The sequence below is a fragment of the Vidua macroura genome, chromosome 5, assembly GCF_024509145.1.
Source record: "Vidua macroura isolate BioBank_ID:100142 chromosome 5, ASM2450914v1, whole genome shotgun sequence".
Taxonomy (NCBI): Eukaryota; Metazoa; Chordata; class Aves; order Passeriformes; family Viduidae; genus Vidua; species Vidua macroura.
Window position 1 is genome coordinate 64496269 of NC_071575.1, and position 21667 is coordinate 64517935.

General features: G+C 36.4%; 1 protein-coding gene across 1 annotated transcript in view; it reads right to left on the bottom strand.

The window, feature by feature from the left end:
* Positions 1-797: 797 nt before the first annotated feature.
* SEMA3E (semaphorin 3E) overlaps positions 798-21667 on the bottom strand; it is a 126166-nt gene continuing 105296 nt past the window's right edge. Inside the window, exons 11-17 of the mRNA XM_053978680.1 lie at positions 17809-18031; positions 15090-15181; positions 13880-13921; positions 10486-10652; positions 4713-4780; positions 3092-3231; positions 798-1481 (exon numbers count right to left, since the gene is read on the bottom strand). Of these exons, the coding sequence (XP_053834655.1) occupies positions 1029-1481; positions 3092-3231; positions 4713-4780; positions 10486-10652; positions 13880-13921; positions 15090-15181; positions 17809-18031 (1185 nt within the window). The 3' untranslated portion in view covers positions 798-1028. The remainder of the gene's footprint in view (positions 1482-3091; positions 3232-4712; positions 4781-10485; positions 10653-13879; positions 13922-15089; positions 15182-17808; positions 18032-21667) is intronic.

The following is a 21667-nucleotide window of genomic DNA, read 5'->3' on the forward strand; positions in this document are numbered from 1 at the left end:
TTATGACTGTATTTTACCCCAAAAGCACATTACCAACATAAAGCATCACTTATTTAAAATGCTGCCTTCCCAGTATAAATTACTTGCAACACTGCCTTCTAAATCTGTGGCTTTAGCACATGGAGACTAAAAGTGTCTGCTGAAAGCAAACCAGCTGGGGATCTCGGTTATACTTTGCTTATACATATTTCTTCAGAAAAGTAATTTAAATATCGGGTTTCGCTTTCTTTTGCCACAAGAGGGCGATCCCTTAATTCGTGTCACCACTAAAGCAATGTACGGACACAAGATGGACTCGTTTTCTATCTAAACCATTATTTCAACTTCTTATGTAGATAAATTGATGAATTTCATCATTCATTCATTCATTCCGTCTGTGTTCTCAGCATGCATGTGGCTTACATTAAGTTACTAGGCAATTATTATTTAGTGGAGCACACTGCACTTCATAAATGGCTGATACTGAAAAAAAAAAAAAAGTGGGAAGTAAATAGGATTTCCCTTCATTATCTTTAGAAGTAGCAGTACACTGTATTAACACAACTCATTGCTCTCAGTGATGAACTCAGACAGGTCACAATCAAAAGGAATAAGATCTTAAGACGTGCTGCTTTCAGAAGCATGAGAAATTTGTGAAACAAAGAAAAGATATCTCATACTTTTCATCCACTTGTGAATGTTTTAGCTATTTGAATTTGTTAAATATGCCATCATGTGCAACAATATACAGCGCAAGCACGAACCACACAGGAAACTGATTCAAGCACTCAAAACCTGAAGATTGTCACGTCCTCCCTAATGCAAAACTGATTGCATTTACTTACTTACAACTAGATAGTCGAGAATATTTTGTTTAAAATGCTTCTAAACAGTCATCTTGAGTGTACAATATAACTTACCATAGCATTTTTGTTTTAAGTCCCAATATTTTACATATATAAACCTGTGAAATTTACTCAAACCGACTGATTTCTCCCTTTTAAGTCCAAATAAAATTTTGCTCAGAAACAGTGGATAGATTTTGTCCATCAAGAGTCAGCTATGTTCCTGGGCAATCGGTAATGCTCTGGCCTGATCCTTGCCTTCTTCTCCTGAGGGCTGGCATATTTCCACTTGGATGGAGACATTTTCAGCTTTTTTCTCTTCTTATCTGAACACCACACTTTTTCACAGTATTCTTCCACCCTCTGGAAGTTGCTGTAACCTATCAGTTGAAGAAATTCCTTATACCATGGCCTTGAAGCCTGAGGTATACTGCTCTGCATTGGGCATGGCATTTTGTGAGGGATCTCCTCCTCGTAGTCTTTATTGAACATTTCGTCTACACGTTCTTCCTCGACTATTTCCAGGGTGATTTTCCTGACAGTGTGAACAATGCTGTGTTCTACTGTCTGACAAAAATAAGTCCCTGCGTCCAGTCGATGCAGCTTCAGGAATAAAAGGCCAAGGTCCATTTTTATTATTCTATCATCAGTCTTCACCTGAAAAAAACCATAAAATGCAGTTATAAAGCACAGGCCTTTGCTATTATATTAAACCAATTCAATTATATCTGAACTGTACTTTCATGACTGTAATACTAAATTTTAAGGGGAAGATTAGAGATCTACAAATTTTTAATCCATAGTGTTTTTGTAATAACAAAAATATTTATTTGAAGTAAAGAAGAGATTGAGTTGCAAATGGAGAACAATCTAAAGAATCTGGGAAGCATGGAAGAACATACAGTGAAGCAGACAGAGCTGTGTTTTAATTGTAGAGGGAAATAAGTTATGCAAATAATCTACTGGGTGGGGAAACAAAAAAAGGACATTTACAAGCTGATGTTTGATAAGGATCCCTGTGAATTCTCTTGTAGACTGGTATGCTTTTGAGGAGACTTTCATTCATGTATTTGCATATCTAACTGCAGGACCATTGTGATCTTAAAGCCTCGGTTCTGAATCTGCTATTTGAAATCCTTCTGCAGCTCCTGATTGATACACTACTGACTATGAGACACAGATGTTGGCAAGCAGGGAGCACTGACCTGTCTAATCCAGCAGCAGGAGTGGCCAGGAGAATGGTATCCACAGCTTTTCATTTAACAGTAAGGTGATGAATTTAAGCAGAAATACTGAGGGATGAAGGGATCAAGAGCAGCCCTGAAGAGAATGAACTCAGAACTTGGGGGTACTGAGGGATGAGGAAGTGGATGAGAGCTGGCCACGTCCACTTGTAGAAAACCTACTGTATCCTGTGCTGTATAACAAGAAGTGTGTCTAACAGGTCAAGGGAGGTAATTCTCTCCCTCCACTCTGCTCTGGTAAGCCCTCACTTGGAGTGCAGCATCCAGGTCTGGGATCCTCAGTACAAGGCAGACATGGACTTGTTAGAGTGGGACTGAAGGAGGTTCACAAAAATGAAGAGAGGAATGAGGCACTTCTCCTATGAAGAAAGAGAGAGCTTGGGTTGCTCAGACTAGAGGAGAGGAGGTTCCAGACCTTATTTTTACCTTTCAGTACTTAAAGAAAGATGAGTATATAAGATACATAAGAAAGATGGAGACTTTTTTACCAGGCCCTATAGTGACATATCTACATGGCAGTGATAAATACATTGATGTGTGTCAGAGAGGCATTGAGGAATGAATACAATAGCACTTATGAAGTACTTTCATAATGGTAAAATACATGTAAAAGAGGCAGAGAATCCACCAACACTCCTTTAAAAAAAAAAAAAAAAAAAGAAAAAAAAAAAGTAATAAATGGGTGAGACAGCAAGAATGAATAGAAATTAAGCTAGACTAACACTGGAAATAATACATACACATTTCTTCCCTGGAAAAACATACCAAGAGAAGTGATGGATTTTCCTTTGTTTTGAGATCTTAAATTACCTTCACTACATGTTTAACATCTGCATTCAAGATGTTGAATGCAAACACCAGGTGAAATTCTCAGGTCTATTAATTCAAGAGACCAGATGAACATAGTGATTTTCCCTGACACCCATACACATTTCAGCAACTGGTGGCAGAAATTCAGTGACGATGTAATGCTCCCAACAACAGGCCCTTTACTGAAAAAAGTTAATCTATAAGAATATTTACCTCTTCCTTCTTAGTTTCATGTGCTCGCTGGACAAACCAGATTACTTTTGCTTGTAAGGTCCGAGGGGTGCATTCCAGAAGGGTGCTGTTGTACTCTATTCCATAAACAAGTCGCTCCTCAGTCTTCTCCAGAACTTCACCTGGAAGGGAATTAAAAGTTTCAAAAATGTCTTACTGCAAGTACTTGTTACACTCCATGTTCAGGGTATATTTACTTTTAGAAGTTAAGCTTAATTCAGATCCAATGAGACAGTGACTGAAAAGTAATGTCTAAGGAAGATCTGACCTACTAAATGAATTTTCGCATCATCCCAGGCTTTCACAGCATCTGACCAAATTGTGCTGTGACTCATCTAAGATTATAGAGAAAGAGATCTCAGCCTTTCACACTGCTAATTGCTTGTGCCCGGTACTTATGAGTAGTTAATTTCATTTTCACTCAGTGAAACAGGAGGATTCAAAACATGTTTAAATATAATAAAAAACTTCAGGTTTTTTAGGGATAATTACAGCACATAACTGTTTGCAGAATGATACTATAAATGCGCTAACCAATATTATACATATTCATGCTATACATGTGCTAACTGAATGTACAGTTTGGGCCCAAGGGTGCTAATAAAAACAAGGTGAATGAATTTAATCAAAATTTAATTTTGGTTCTCGATATAACAAAACATCTGGAGGAGGATAAACTAATCGTTACACTGGACAAAACCAACTGCTTCATTGATGAAATCATCTTATTCCATAATAGTGAGAAAGATTCTTGAGCCCAAATAGCTTTATATCCTAAAAAAGTACACTGTTTTATATAGTTGTGATTTCTCTGTTGCATTTCAAACTTGTGGAAGAATTAGCACTTAACATTGGAATATAATTTTCCAAAATGTACAATATCCTCCAATGGACTTCAATTTTAATGAAGCTTCCTCTGGTAAAATATATATATATTTATATATATATATATATATATATATATATAAAAAATACTGTTTCTCTGGATATCATTCTAGAATAAACTTTTATTTTTTTCTTCTATAAATGTATTGTGTATTATCCTGCAAAATACAGAGCATTTCCGTGCAATTGTTTTCTTTCTGGTTTTCTATTCCTAATACCCATGTTTGAAATCCTCACTTTTCAAGGTTTGGATAACAGTACCCTATCTTAATTTTCTTAAGAGAAAACTTGATCATAAATACACATTTTTATTCTGTCATGTCACTGCTCATGCCTGTTCTTAAATTCTAAGTGTCCTGACTATTCATACACATTTCAGGATGCAGCTCCATTGTTTCTTATCCTTGCCTCATCTTTCTGTTTGTTTTTTTTTTTTTTTTTTTATGCTGGAAGCCATTGGGATGCATTCTCCACATCTTTAGTCTGAATGTCAGTGCTGCAGTAGCATATGAACATTTTGGGATGCACCTGACCTGCTACTGAGACAGTCACCCTTAGACCTGGATGGCAGGGGCTCAGCCCCATGGCTCGTAGAACATGACAGGAACATGCCAGTGAAAACAGCAGGTGAGATCATGGTCTGGCTCGTGCTCTTGGCAAACTCTGTGCTGGCTGTTCCAGACCTTTACAAGCATTTGTACATGAGTGAATAGATTACCAATGAACTGCTGGCCAAAGCACTGCTGTGCTGCGTTTCCGTGCCGAACGTCTTGTCTGCGGAAACGTCTGGAGGGAACAAAAAAGGAATTATTTGAGAGAACATGTTTAGTTTACATGTTGTTTGGTTTATGCTAAACTAGCCTTCATTAAAAACTTAAGGAGTTAAACCTTGATTGCTAACAATTTACCATTGTTGTGAGAAGTGCTCATTTATAAATCAGTATTTTGTCTCTACTCACCTACTGAGAGTCATGTGTCTGAAAAAAGAAACATTCTTGTCTGGAGAAGAGATACAATTATGTGTCCCTTTTATATATAACTATACTAATGTTATAAATATGAAAACAAGATCCTTTGAACTGACTGGGTAACATTCAGTCATAGGGACCTTTACCCTGTCTTTGAGTTCTCTCTCTGTCTCCAGAAAGGAAGGAATTTTCCTTTTTTAATTTACCACAGTTTCCCATGTAAGTGAATGGTACTTCTTTTATTCTTTACTCTCATGGGGGTTTTTTTTGTGTGTTTTTTTTTTGTTGTTGTTTGTTTGTTTGTTTGTTTGTTTTTTTGGTTTTTTTTTGTTTTTGTTTGTTTGTTTGGTTTTTTTGTTGTTGTTTGTTTGGGTTTTTTTTGTTGTTTTTTTTTTTTGTTTGTTTGTTTTGTTTTTTGTTTTTTGTTTTTTTTTTCCACTTCAGAATCTCAACATGTGGAAGAAATATTTTATTTTATTTCACCTTTGTACCAGATAGTTACTGAGCTCATTTTTCTCAACAGGGAAATATTCATGAATGGCCATGCCTAGAAAGTGAACTGGTGAAAGAACTGTGGTTGGAACATGTGAGCCCCATTTTTGACCTGGAAAAAATACAAGTCCTTTTGAAAGAAAAATCATTCTGACTTTTGAGGTTTGAGTTTTTATTGCATTTACAGAAACAAAAAAATTAAATCCATTATTATGTGGTGTGTTCCCAGAAGAATTATGCCTTCAAATAGCATTTATTTTCTTTGAGTGTCTTGGTAAATAAAATTAATATAGTTTATTTGGGAAATAAAAGAGCCTATTGGAATGCTGTATCTTACTACATTAGTATGTCCAACAAGCTCAAATACAGTTTTTCTAAGGATATTGTTCCTATATTTGCATAAAGAGTAATTGCCAATGCCATATATAACAGATGAACAGAAGAAATATGCAGTGCAGCAATTCTTACACAGTAGGTATGTGTACAGTATAAATTATGTTAGAAACAAACAAAGCCAAAGAGTTCTGTTATTTTTTGTATTTACTAGTGAAATAAGGTTATTCTCTAGTCCTATATGAACCCAAAAGACAAAATTTTAATTTGTCACAAATCTAATTTATTGAAACTATTTAGATTAACACCATTTAAAAGTCTTGTCCATGGAGGCTACTCATTTAATTTTTAATTTAGCTGTAGGCACTGATTATTTTCTGAATTCTGTTACCCATATAAACTCCCGATCCAATGTTCTTGGTGGACCAAACCAAAGCTTTAACCTCCATTGATATTCAGAGAAGAACCAGTGTTTTTCCATTGTTTCAGGGGAATCTGGAAATTCAGTGAAGACTGCATTGGGCTTTTAGGGAGAAATGCTAACAATACTTGCCTCCTATGAAAGAAAATCAGAGGTAGCAACTGGGCCTTATTCTGCCCTGGGTGTTGTCATTGCAATATGTAGTGTCAGTGCTGATAAATGTTGTCACCAGGTTTAAAAGTCTGTGTGTGTAGATTACTCAGAAGAGACATTCTCCTGCACAAATATACATAAACACTATAGGATATGCATTAGCCTTTAAAAAAAGCAAACAAGACAATCCTACTGTTGTCAGGTCCAACAGCCCTATCTAGCAGGAACAGGTAGCAAACATGTTCTATATACTCATGAGTTCCTTAAGATCACTGTAAAGCTAAAAAAAAACCTAGTTCTATAAGACAAGGTTATTTCTCCAGTTGTCAGAATCCTTAAAGAAAAATAAATGTTTGTTGGATAGAATTTTACTGTGACGACTGGGAAAGATACAATTATCAGTGCCTTCACTTACTATTATCACAAATAGAAGGAAAAAATGGAGAGAGGTGCTGAAACAGAGGGAGATTCTGGAAGATAAACTCATTTCACAATCACTTACATAAGCCTGGTATTATTGTATTCTTTCTTAGAAATTATTTCATTCAGAATAATAGAGTATCAGACAATCCCTGAGATAAATTACTGTAAGGAACAATTTTCAGTGATTAATAAATGTACTGAATGTAGGGAAGTATCTTTTGCAATCTATAATTTCATTGATTTAGATTTCAGCCCTTAACTCTGTGCTTTCAGGAACCTAGTAAAAATGATCTGCAAGAAAACAATACAATCATCGTCATCATCATTATCATCATCATAATTTTCATTTTTCTTTATTATTTCCCAGGAATGTATGAGGCAAAATCAAAAAGTCTTGTGAAGAAAAGGCACCACTGTTGTTTGCATAAATAAATCGGGAGACTGCATACCTGCTGGTGGAGTGGGTGATGGAGAAAGAAGACAGAGAGGGAGAGGAGGCAGGGGAGAGAAAATCAGCTTCTAAAAATTAGCTAAAGAATCACACTATGCCTACCCAAGTTCAAAGACATTTTTAAGTTATTCAGACCTTTTTCAGCCTGGAAGGTGAGCTGGTACAGCAGAGATTGGTGCTTGTTTAGATAAAAATTGAACCTGCCTAAATCAGATTGCAGAGATAATAGTGAACTAAAGCATTTGAGTCCTGGACCTCTGCTTTCTCAAGTGTAGTTCATGAAATTTGAATGCAATAGAAATTCCTTCTGCCATCGGAGGTATTTGCAGTATTCAGGAGCCACACACCTGTAATTACCACGGAATTGTGGTGTGCTGTGCTGGCAGCATCAAGATACAGGATTTTGGACTCAGTTTTTATTTTTCCTTAATTAAATCCCACATTTAATTAATTATCCAGGATATACATGTACAAGGAGTTATAGACTTTCACAATTTAAAAAATTAAAAACAGACGCCAAGCATAGGGGTTTTATATTTATGCTTCACTTCTCTCTAAATCTGTTACATGCTTTAGTTTACATTTCTATTTAATGCTACTTTAAACACTTATTGTACCTTGGAGGCATCAGGATCTAAAGCAGACAGCATTTAGACCAAAGTAGAGAGGACACATTGTACATCCCTGCCCCAATTCAATTCTTCACCAGTAGGACTGGAATTAAAAAGAGAGCTCTGACCTAGAAGCACTGCTCTTACAAATCAAAAGTCTACCTAAATGTACAGAAGGAAGGCCACATTTGAGCAGAGACAGGTGATATTAAGGTCAGCTCATGTGTATTGCAATGTAAAGCACAACTCCATGACTCCAATGAAGGGACAGGCATCAGGAACAGGAGAAACAAGTGCTCTCCAATCCCCCTTGCACTCACATTACTTGTATTACAGCTTGAGCAGAAATTTGGAGCCCCGAGACAAGGCCAGACTCAGACATGAATGTTCAGGGATGTGGCATTAATTAAATTAAAAGCCATGGTAGAGTTATCAACCAGTCAGTGCCACTTGGCATCAGGGAACTCCATGCTGTCTGCCAGCACCTGCCTTGTCCCCTAGTACTCTTCACATGGTACTTGACAGGAAACAACCTAAAACAACTTCCATACCCATGTCCCTAGTACCTCTCTCTGCCTCTTGATGTACCACAGAGTTAGTGTAAGTCCTTAAATTTAAAATGCTCTGAGCTTCAGCTGTGACCTAAAGTGAACAAAGCAAATGCCATTCATGATTCTCAACACTGTTAGTCTTTCTGGCAGTTCCCCAGACTCTGATATGGAAAACAAGTTTTGCAGACTTCAAGAATATTCAATTGAGTGCAAATCCCTTCTCCACTGCTACAGTGCTTATCTTAAGAGAAGGAGGGAGATAGCAGCAGTATTTTCTTCTTTTAGAGGCTGACCTGCTGAATGTTGAGGAGGTAAGGCACAGGAAAGTGCCTGGGTACTGCCCATATCACTCCACCCTGGATAAATATGTTTTCAGGGAACTTAAAGGCTGCTACTCAGGAAATTGTCTTAGGTGAGAAACACGTACAACAAAGTCCAGGCCTCAGTGAGTTTCTCTCATCTTTTCTTAGACAGCAAGTAGCCTGCACAATATAAATGGTGTTACTGCTAGCAAGCTAAAAGGCTGATGGGAAATTTTTAACCCCCCTTCCCTCCCAAATGACTTTTACATCATCAGATGAGTAACCCATATGCTTTATCATTATGATAATCCAATTTCTACTTATACTGTAGGACATTAATCTTCCTGGACCACTACATAGCTGCTCATCTTTCTTAATCTGGGGCCTGAAAATTTTAACCAGACTCATCTCACCCTGAGCAGTCAATCAGAGCCCACTTCTTCCCTTCCCTATATTCACAAAAGGCACAAGAAAACTATGCAGTCCTGCTTGTAAAAGGTGTGTAGGTTTCCTGCTTGGTTTAACCTATTCCTTAGTGCAATAAATCCAAGAGGCTCTCAATTATGCTGAGTCACACACTGTGTTTCTCATTTGTATTGGACACATTTTAAATGTGTCTTATCCAAAAAAATATGTTACCAAAGGTAACATCACTGTATTAATTATCTTTTTTAAAAATGTATGGAAATGTCTGTTATGCCTGAAAATAGTCAGCATGCATTTGAGTGCATCCAGGTTCATGGAAAGATAAAATATGCCAGATGAAAAATGACTAAATACAAAGCCCCATATTCCTAATTTTCCTTAAGAAACAATAATACTTTTGGGATACTGTGACTTGGTTTGGACTTAACCATCTTCACAAGTTTTCAAAACTCTCTCTGGAATTTATTCAATTCATTATTATAGTCCTTGTAGGTCTAATATAAATAAGCATATATTTTTAAAACCAGTAATTGCTAAAAAAGCCACAGAAATTATTTGAATTATGCAATAACAAAATTTTGCTGATTCGGGTAAGAAATTGCTCTGTCTAGGTGACAATGCTGACTAATTTTTGTGAAAATGTCTGGATTAAAACATGCATGCTCTAGATACTTGATCTGTGTAGCTGAATTGAAGAACCTGGGTTTGAGAGGGAAGGGAGGACAACAGGTCCCAGGGAAATTGTTAAATGAAAGAGTGAAGGTCAAGGACCAGAAATAAGTGAAAGGTGATACAGAGAAACAGTCTCCACAAGGAAGAATTAAAGCACCCAAATCAGGTCTGTGCTTTAAACTTGCCTCTAGAGTAATTTGCCTTTCAATCCACTGCAGAAAACCTAAACTATACCTTAGCTTTTGCAGAAAATCTGTTCTGGTGGATTTTGGTTGGTGAAGGTATATTACTAATAACAAAGCATCCTCTTTAATTGTTTTTTTTTTTTTTAGAAATTCTGTTGTATATGTTACTGCAGTGTGATATACTTGCTGTATAATACTACCAAACAAGGTCTCTGATGTGCAAAGACATGATGTTTGAGGAAATTAGGGTTTACAGTGTGATACAAATAATTACAAAGTGACTTAGCTCTAGTCATAAAAATATTCCTGCTACTGCAGCTTATGCCATCCTGCAAGTTTGGTTCCTTGCAAGCCCCTAAGGTTATGCTGAGAAATTAGAAGATGGCATCTCATGGGTTGTGTCTGAGGGGGAGATACAAACACTGCAACACTCTGTGTCGCAGTAGAAAACTGTTGATGCAGATATTTGCAAAAAGCATATCAGAAAAAGCAGGAGCTCTCACCTCTTTGCCTGCACTGCTGTGGGGTAGTAGCGGGAGCAGGAGATCCCGTCCCAGGCGCAGTAGGGATCCCGAGCCAGGCAGCAGTCGGCGCAGGCTGTGCCGTACATGTCACACTGGTGGAACTTCACTTGGGCTATGACCTCCTCGGATCCCACGTAGAGCTGTTGCTGCAAAAAAATGCACCACATAGGATTCCTAGGATGTCCAATGTCCACTAAAACTTCTCTTCCCAAGGCAGTTATTGAAATCGCTAAATTAATTGCTGCTTGTTGTGCTTCCAGCCTGTGACCTGAGGGAGGCAGAGTTACTCTGTAGGAAAATATCTGATTACAGAATAAACTCTCCTACTGAGGACAGAGAAACAGAAAGAAGGCAAAATGAACAAGTTTAGTTTGGCATTTCCTCGCTTCTGAAGTTTCAGCTTTGTGTTTGAATAGGCAAGGGTTTACATTTCTTTTTCTTCATCAAGATATTTTCCAGTGCCTCCTTCTTTACACTTGTCTGTCACCTAACTGATCTGCACAAAAATCCCAACTTGACATGAAAGAAAGGAGCTCAAATATGCAAGGGTCGCAAGCAAACTCAATTTTAAGATGAGAGTTTTCAAGCAAATTTAACTCTTAATGTAGCTACTTAGAATATGGTCACATATTTACATGCACAGTAGTGCCATGATTTGTATAATACCTCAGTGCACAGGAGATAGATGACAGATAGATAGAGAGATAGATAGATAGATAGATAGATAGATAGATAGACAGATAGATAGATATTTAATTATTTTCCTGTTGCTATGCAGTCTTTCCTTACAAATTAGCTGGTCACTATCTACTTCTTTAGTATTTATTTGCAAGGTTTGGGTGGGGGTTTTTCAGCATTAGCATTCATTGTTTGAATCTTTTGAGCTCACAGAGATGTCCTTTTCAAATCAAATAACAGATAATCAATTTAATTCTTCAGATGCTAGCACAATAAATTCAGAAGAGAATAGCTTGAATTGAAAGGAAAGTCTTGTTGCTGATGAATGTAAATTTTCTGAACACAGAAATATACATTGTGCACTGCAATAGAAACTGCTTATGCACAGCTCACTTCCACAGTTTTACCAGTCAGAAAAAGGATTCCTAAGTTGTGTTCATCCTAGTGGCCAAATGTAGTCGATAATTCCTACTCTTCAATCAAGCTGTCAAAATCTGGTATTTTAAAGTTACTTAAAGGTGGAAAATACTGACACCTTATTTAGTCTATCACAAAATATAAATTTTAATCTGGATAGTCTGTTCTTGTTCCTTATTATACTTCTTATATCTCTTTAGATCATAGAAATTTAACTTTCAGAGATGCCGGGGAATAAACTAGGAGAGGCTGGTAACAGCAATGCTTGAAGATTTTCTGGTGAGATAAACCAGGTGATACTAGTAGGAACTCAATCTGCCAACTGGAATGAAGTGAAAACCTAGGATACTTGTTTGAGGGGAATTCTTTGTCTGCAAATGCTGCAGTGTGATTGTCCCAGAAGACATGAACAACACTTTCAATGAGACATATGAGATGGGATTTTCTCTTTTATCTTTTAGCAGGGGTAAAGACTTCTTTAAGTCTTGGTAAATCACAGGAGGGAAAAGAAGCATCTGATATCTAGCCAACTGAACATCAAAGAACATTCTTTCCCAGTCTCTGCAGATAACAAGCTCAGCCCTGAAATGTGATATTTTACTTTACCATGACTTGGTGAAGACTGGTCAGTGTTATAAGGATATGGAGACATAGGTAGCAAGGTCTCCACAGGCTCAGTAACTCCAAGTTCAAAAGAGATCAGCAAAAATGCTTGAGTTACAACACTTTTTTTCATGTATGCTCAACTATGTTATATTCCTGCTAATTTTAAAGACAAAATTACTTGGTGCCAACTCTGACCCTAACACATATTCCAACATTTAATTGTCCTCAGTATAAGAAAACTTTATCCTATTTCAAGAGTAAGTTTATCTACATTCAACAAGCTGATCTTGGTTTTTCAGTCTGATATTGCTTTGCCATCAATGTTTAAGAATCCTCATACACACAGTAGGAAGCCACTTCATACAATAATATATATATATATATATATATATATATATATATATATATGACTCTCCTGTTCTCTCTCAGTCTTCTTTTTGATCTCTTGAAAAAGTAAAGCTACTTTTACTTCTCCTGAGAAGTTTTTTCTTCAACTACTAGGTTGCTCTGGTGGCTTTTTTACAGTTTTCTCCAGATTTTCCAGATATGCCTTGAATTAGTAGAGTTAGCACACCTCTTGGGAGATGAATATAATGGAGGAATGCTACTTCATATTTTATGATATCTCTGTTTTACTCTTCCAACACAACCCTTTAACCATGACAATTCATTGAGAGTTAAAGGTAAGGCAAACATCTGAAAAGACACCGAGTCTTTCTTCAAATAATCACTTAGGGGCAGTGTTAGATAATCTAGTCTCCAGAGCTGCTTTCACAGTCCATGGGAAAAGATTGAGGCAGGAAATATTTCAAAATATTTCAACCCAAATCCTTCTCTGAATTACCATCACAGGACTTTGACTTTCTGCATTACATACAGGAAGAATGCAAGCTGATTAGACACCAAGACTCATATAACCCTTTGGGGTACAGTCACACCTCCTAATAATGCAGTTTTCATTCTTTGTTACTCATGTTTCACTGTGTTCATGTGCACCTACATTGCACTGGATGTCTAACATCACTGTTGGACATGTTTAACATTAAGATATAACTATTCTCGGATGTTTATAATGGCTCTGTGCTGAGATTATATGATGATATGATATGATATGATATGATATGATATGATATGATGATATGATTGATATGATATGGAAGAGAATCTGCCCACGAGAGTAATAAATTGGGTGTTTATATCAGCAGAAATTTTCAGAAACTCAAAAAGAACCCAGGTCCAAACAGCCTTTCAGGGCAACTGAATATGTGGGAGAGCCAGCAAGGCTCTTTTTGCTGATATCCCTATGGGGCTGAAGTCTGTCTGCATTTATCAACAAAGAACTTTTCTGTGAATTGCCATATCCACAAGCTAATCCCTACTGTGATTAGTACGATAGCAACTTATGAAACAGATTGGTTTTTACTTGCCTTGATATGTATGGTATTGAGAACTAAGGATATTTACCACTAAAATTGAAAAACATAAATACATTATAAAGGAACAGACCATATAACCATAAGTTTATATTACAGAACAATTACATGTATCCAACCAGATTTAATTATAGATGATGTACATCTGTCTATCTATCCATGCATCTAGCTCTGTGCAATTTACAGCTTCATTACAATTGAGTCACAATTATCATATTTCAAACTTGTAAAATGCTTACCCTTTTTGAAGAGATTTCCATAGAAATAATAGGAACTGGCATCTAAAAAAAATAGGAAATATTTGTTTGCTTAGAAAAAATAATGTTTTTACTATGTAAATAAATCAGATAAAATAGTATTGCAATTTACTTATTGCTTTCAACTTTGCTAAATACTCTGACTTTCTTTAAGAAAGATGTGAGGAAATTCTGACTTTCAGAAATATTGCTTTAAAAACAGTTTATTTGGAAACAAGCAGCCAACACTTAATTCAGGATTACCAGAGCTACAGGAACACTACAATTTCCTTGTCAAACATGACATTAGCTCTTGTCACCACTGAATGTCTTTTGTCCTGCTTGAGAGTGATAAGTGGAGTGTTCTTTATAACAAAACATTCATTGAAGATAAGACAAAAATAGCAGGAATTCCTTCTTTTAGCATTGTCCTCTCTGCCCTCTGTTCAGATTTCTTGGAGCAATGCATAGCCCCTCATAGTTCTATTGAAAACTAGCTTTAACAAGAAGGGCAGATTCTGTGATTTTCCCCCCAGTCAATAGTTATATTGCCTAAATTCAGGTACCAAATTTAAATGTCTAACTTTAGATATAGATATTATTTATATTCTCCCTATAGCTTGAAGCAGGTTAGCCTCCTGCTTTATTTGGCCAACATGACATGATAATACTCACTAAGAGAATTTCATTATGTTAGCTTTGTTGCAGGCCAAGAACTGAGCTTTAGTCATAGGTTATTCTTTAGGAGAATGGACTTCTGCCTCACTAGGACCCATGTTTTCCTACTGTAGAGACAGGTCAACTGATTCACTCTTTCTGAGTGGACTTTTTCTACCTGGATCTCATTTAAGTTTCCATGATTGGTAGCAGGCACATTTTTATGTGTGCAGTTATACTTCTTTAATTACTTAATTGGATACAAGGGAAAATTAAACAAAATGCAATAAGTTTTTAATTAAAAGTCTCACTTCAATGTCCAAGCACATAAATAGAAAGGCAGTAGTTATGATTTGCTTCAAAATGCTTTGGTACTTGGGACATTAGAAAAACTTCATTTGAAAATGAAGGTTTCCTGTTATAAAATTGCTAGATAATTAGAAAATTTCTTGCACACAAGTATTATATATTTGAGTGTCCATTAGATTTTTCTGACATTTTAATTCTGCAGAAAATTCAAGACTTGTGTATATACTTCATGTACAGCACAGATCACCTTGAATACTTGCAGCTCTTCAAGAATCACTTCTTCCATTGATTCTGTCTCTTGATTGTAAATTGTTATGACTTTCAGCACAATACCATTATCTGGACACAAATTTAAGACAAAACAAAGTGAAAATAAAGGTTATGATTGGTTGAAATATTTATATGGTCTTCAAATACCTGAAATGACTTCTTCAAATTGATAATGGATTGAAATTTATAAATAAGAAAAGTTAGTTGCATTGTGCTGTCATTAATGAGGATTCTTACTCTTAGAAAATGAAATATATGACAATTTGTCCCTGGCAAATAAGAGTCAATTTAGACACTTGTAGGATACATAATAAATTGTATTTTTCAAACATTGGGCCATAAACCATTGTGAATAGCAAAAGAATCACAAGGGCAAGCATATTTCAGAAAAAGAAATGGGAGTAGATGGAAGCCTAGTGCATTGAGGCAAGCAAGTGTAAAGTCACTTTAATTATAGAATCTGAGTGTTTACACTAGATAGCAAACTACTAATATCCTTAATTGCTGACAGCAGCTCCATTCCCCCAGGCAAAAGTACAAAAACCTTCAGGGGCTCATTGTGAACAATTCTTACCCTTCTCTAAGGAAACACTGAGGTGCTGTTGAGCTGAAGGTATAGTCAAAGGGAGATGAATCAAAATATAAGATGCACATTCAAAAAGACTAAGGCGCATTGGACTTAGATTTATCAGCCTCTCAGTCTCTGCAACTCTTGCAGGAAAGTAAAACACACAAATAACATCTGGTCTTCCACCACCTTGGTTTTGCCTTGCTGACTATTTATAGAAAAACCTTGCTGTCCTTAATCTGAAAATCTGTCATCAACAATTGCAAATATCACTTCTTATCTTCTGTTATTTTCAGTCACCTTTGATTTAGAGGGGACATATTAAGCAGGGAAGCACTGGTGCAAATGTTCAGCAAAAGATCAAAGGGTGAAACAGAATGAGGAACCATTAAACTGGGGTCATACACCATTTTTCAAAGAGACTATGTAATCAAAGGCAACCATTTTGTAGTAGAACAGTGAAAAGAATTTGTATTCTGAGCTCTGATTTTCATAAGTCCCTCTTCAATTCCTGCTGACAGACATGTGAAAGCTCTGATGTTCAGACTTTGCCTTTGATGAACCTTTCTAACCTGCACTGCAGCCCTAAGGAAACTTGCTCAGCTGTAAGATGCTGCTTACTTATGTTACACAGCAGGTGTTGGACTGGGATTAAAAAAAATATATCAACCCTCTCTAACATTATATTGCCCAAATAAGCAGTGAGTTTCCTGATGGGAGCTTTGCCAGAGTAGTGATTGAAGGTTTCATTTCAGAGTTTCTAAAACCCAAATTCTTTTGCTGGAATTTCATGTCACCTGAGATCAGACAGCTTGAGAACACTAGGCAGCTGTTGGGGACCAATCCAGCACAGCTCTAAAGCACACACTTAAGCCACTTTGGATTCAACTTTGCTGAAAAAAAGACTTGTGTACAAGAATATTTGATGCAGTCTCAATTAGAAATGCGAGGAGAAAATATGAAGGATGTAGGACCCATGTAAAATCTGCTGTACAGAAATAAGTGACACATGATACAATGTTTCACAGACCACGGTTAAGTCCATTACTAAGGCTGTTTAAAACCTTAGAAAACAGCACTAATAAAAATAGGACTTTGCTATTCTATGAACATGATATTTTTGAATGTTCTCAACACTGAAATGTACTTATCAGAGGAATTTCATTAGTAAAATATAATTCACCGGAACTGCTTTCCTAGACAAAATGGTCAAAATGATTTGTGATACCGCTCCTGTAGTTAAATTGATTAAATGTGAATGTAAGAATCCTTGGTTTTTTTCCATACAGATTAGATGTGACTTAAGTCTTGTGTAGTTCCAGCCTTTCCTCTTGTTTTCTTAAGTTTTTCTATTTTTCAAATACCATTAGGGTATTTATTTTTTCTCTGCTTTCTTTGACTCAGTGCAGGTATATGCTATATTTTGCCTTTATTGTGTTTGTTAGGAAGATACTTAAAAATTCTTGTTAAACCAGCTCTCTATATTTTAATAAAATGGCTCAGAAGAAAGACAAGAAAACTTGGCAGGAAACTTCTAAAAGTTTTGGGTTTTTTGGAATTGGGCATTTCCTCCTTCCTTCCTTGATCTGTGTTGAAACCCAAATCTGGAAGCTGTTGGGTTTTTTTAATGACATAAACTAGACTACTTGTCTCCCTAACTGGGGAAAAGAAACTGTGGAATAGAACCAATAACTTAAACAGATATTTTTGGAAATCATATCACCTTTGTTTATCTCAGGTCTATAAGTCTCATCTTAGATACATGACAGTGTTCTGAAATTTAAAAAATAAGGCTGGTTGTTCTGCAATTTTTTAAAATATTATTTTTTGAAAAGAAAAGAAATTAAAATGGAATCCTATACTTGTTTCTCTTGCTAGTTTTTAAATAGTTCCCTACCATTACTTTTCTGTATCACAGTTAGCATCACAGTGAAGCACATGTCTAGAATGGCTAACATCCTCTGTAAGGTGAAGGCATGAAAAGAAAAGTTGATAAAAATAAATGCTGTATTGATTTGCTTCATCCCGGAGAAAAAAACAAACCAAAACAAACAAACAAAAAGAAATAAACAAACAAAAACTCACTAAAACATAAATGTAAAAATTCTTTCTTGTTCTCTTTATTTACCTGTGCCAATGAACAAAACATCATATTGTCCATCTTCAGCCTCCACTCTGTCCACTGCTATTTGTTTAAGATTGTACTTTCCATCTGTTTTAACAAGTATTGGTCTCTTATGAACAGGCCTGATGGGCTGATACATCAGTGGATGACTCCTGGCAAAATGTACAGCTTCATCAGGATAGTCTTTAGTGGTAGTGTACAGCCCGCCGTTCACCTTGCTGGCACACTGCAAAAACATAGAACACAGATTATCCTGAAGGTTTGCCCAAGAAATTGTCAGAAAAGGGTTTTGTTTTCAGGGATAAAGACAAGTCTACAGAAAACCAAGCACAGAAGACCACAGCGGGAATTAGGACAGTGAACCCTGTACTTTATGCATGTGTGGATTATTAATCATGAGAAGAAAGGAAATGCTGAACAGTGCCTCGGCATTGTCATGTTTAGGAAGCAGGAGTTCGTTCCTCTTTGGCATAGTAAAACTAGAATAAAAGATAACACTTTTAGATTTTGACAAAAGCCATAGTGCTTATTTCTTCCCCAAACTCATATTGAAGATGTAATCAAAATGGCCATGGACAGAGTAAGAAGAAAGGGGCTTTCTATCCCACTAGAGAAACAGCCATTCAAAGTCAGCAGAACTCTAATGCTTGAAATCAATCTCCAGTCTTATTATTTTTTGATTGCAAAATGTATTACCATAAGAAACTAAACACACTTAAAAATTATGCCATCAGCAACAGTAATTCTTGATTTCAGTCATTCTAAGAGTATTATGTTCGATTCTGATTCCTGACTCTTGATGACTATTATATATCACAGTTTAGCTTCAAATACAAATGTTTGCACTGATCAATCTACCAGTTTGCAAAGGAAATAAACTTTATGTCAATGACTGATTAAAAGATGCTTACTCCTTCAGTTAAATGTGCAATTAGAGATAATTTACTGCATTAAAGAGAGAAGTTAATTTCAGGATGCTTTGTGAACAAGACAGTGTTTCCCAATTGAACACAGATCCAACATTTCCAATTTGCTTCATGATGTCTAATTGAAACCATTTATGATCAAGCTGGAAATATCTCAGTAACCATTTACTTTCTCCAAATATTCATAAAAGAGTGTGGTTTTAAGAAGCATTTCAAACAAAACCACAGTAGCAGCCTTTCTCTATTTAAATTGGATTTTTCAATCAATAAAATGAAATACAATACTCCTTATGTTTACTGGAAACAGTAATTTTAAACTTGTGGTAGCTGTAATCGACAATAACAAACTCCTGCACTTGTCAAGCAGGGCAATGTTTGTTTCCACTTTTTGGGTTTAGCTACAGGAATGTATTTGTTCACTGTTGACTTAAAAGTAATTGTCTAATCAACCTAGTGATGGAATTTTACCGGCTGTTTGCAATAAAGAGACAGAGCTGGAGCACCAAGACAGGCTAAGCCTGTGCTTCCCATGCACTGCACAGCATATCAAGTGAATAGGCATTGCCAGGTTCCCTTTGCAAAGTTCTAGTCCTGGAGAGATTTAATAAAAATAATCATTCACAGGCTTTTCATTTTAATTAAATAAAATCAAGTAGTCTAGAAAGGAAACAGTAGATGCAGCTGTCTCTGAAGTCTATCAACTCCACTTGATGTAGCTGATGTCATTTCACACAACCTAAACTAAAAAAAACAGGAGCGACTATGACAGAGGACTGAGGAGTCTGTCAGAACCTGTGTGACCCTTTACAGTGGTTTTCTGTGTATTTAACTTTAAGCTCTTTTCTCATTCCTCATAGATTTTTTTCTTTACTCATTCAATACCTAAGATCAATGAGTGCTGACTCTCAGAGATGCCCATTAGTAGGTTATTTTTTGCCTCTTGTCACTGTCACTCCTGTAACAGGAAAGGCAGTGGGATTTATTTTACCAACATGCTGCACATTGTTTGGAGTGTGAAGGCTAACACTTGGCTACAGCCTGCTACACAATTTCTCTTTATGCAAAAAGAAAAGACCTCTAAACTGTGCCCTAAATGAGTAGCTAAAAATGAATCAATTACTGCTCTGTTACCTGGCAGAGCCATCTACTTCAGCCTCTGATGTGCTCTGCAACACATAAAGAAATCCACAGTTAAATCTCTTAGCACCCAGGAGAGACCTGCTTCCTCAGCTAATTTTTTTCCTGCTATTTGGAAATTACTTGCACTCTTCTGCTCCTTTTTCTGTTCCTACACCTTGCCTTTTTGGGAAGGTGACACTCTAGTCTGACCCAAACACGGCCAAGGAAGAGAAGCATTGAAAGCAAGTGGAACTTAGGGCAGTATTCCTATAAATCATTGTCAACCTTGCTGAAGTGTTGGCTCTGTGTTCTCTCCTTCTTGCCAAAAAGACACCATTTAATCTTCAGTGCTAGGCAATATCAATGTAATAACTGCAGTCATTAATACTGAATTCATGCCTGGGTTTAATGCTAGTCCAAATAACATATGTGAGGTGTCCTACTGCCCAGAAAAAAATGAATACCACTTAAAGAACTTGGATCGTATAATCTTTGCAAAATATACAGCTATTCTGCAATCCATGCATAGTACAGTCTCATTATTTGGTAAAACTGCAAAACCCATACATTTGCTATACAAAATATCAAATAGGAAACCAATAATTCCTGTGAATTCAACCATTTGTCCTAAAACATGATCATTTATTTACCTGTTTTTCTATACTGACTCAATACTAATTACTTCAATTCATGTCAAACAAACAAAATATATTTGGCATTGATGTCAGCACTGCTACAGGGTTAGCTCATTGGCCAAGATGGTAAAATCATATTCATAATGTTTAAATCCTAGACAATCTCTTTTTGGGAGTATCTGCTTCTAAATTTTGGCTTATGTCTTCTCCTACCCAAGAGAAGTAGAGAAAAATATTAATTCTAAATTATTAATTTAAAATGAGAAAAAGCATGCATTTGAAATCATATGACAGGGAGAAAGGCATCACTGCTAAGGAACAGACAAGCTAATAGGCCTTTCCACCTCTCATTCATGAGATTCAGTGATAAATTAATTGTATGCAATGTTTACTTATGGAAATGATTGCTTTTAGTATAAAAGGGAATATTGATTCAGTTAGCAAGGGGAAAACAGCACTGAAGGGAATGTCCCCAAGCCTGAGAGGAGATTAAGAGATGAAGTGTGAAAACTGGGGGGGGATTTAACAACTGTTAGAAATGTCTTTGATCAGAGTTAGAAATCTGCCCAATGCTGACGTGACAAAGTGTAGACCTTCATGAGTGTAAACAAAAGCAGCTTTGCAGCACATAACAATCACCATGGGTGGGTAGGTAGTTGTAATCCCAAAAGGCACAGGGCATAAAAGAAATCCTGGCTGTTATGCTTCCCTGAGTGCCTGCCTCCTCCTGAAGGCTGTGCCTGCTCTGTGAGATGGTGACAGACCCTGCAATGCAAAGGGCACCTTTGACCTGCACCAACATGTGCCCTCCTCACCCATCAAGTGGGGATGTGAGCACCTGGCACAGAAACTGCAGAAACACTAAAAAGACACTGAAACAGGAAAAGGGATTGAGGTGAAGATTACTTGTGATGTCCTTGAGAAAACAACATAGCAATTCCTTGTAGAAGTTAATTATTTGTCTCTTAAGTCATGAGTTTGTGATTTCCTCCAGAAATCTAAGTACCAGACAGGAACAGCTTCATACATGACAGCACCTCTATAGCTGCTGAATGCTTGCTACAATAATTCCTATTTAATTGCATTTTCAAAATACGTCTTGTTTCTTTCCTTCAGTTAATAGCCATTGGAAAAAAAAAAGTTTATAAAAAATCTGTATGAAAATTACCAAAAACTATGAGG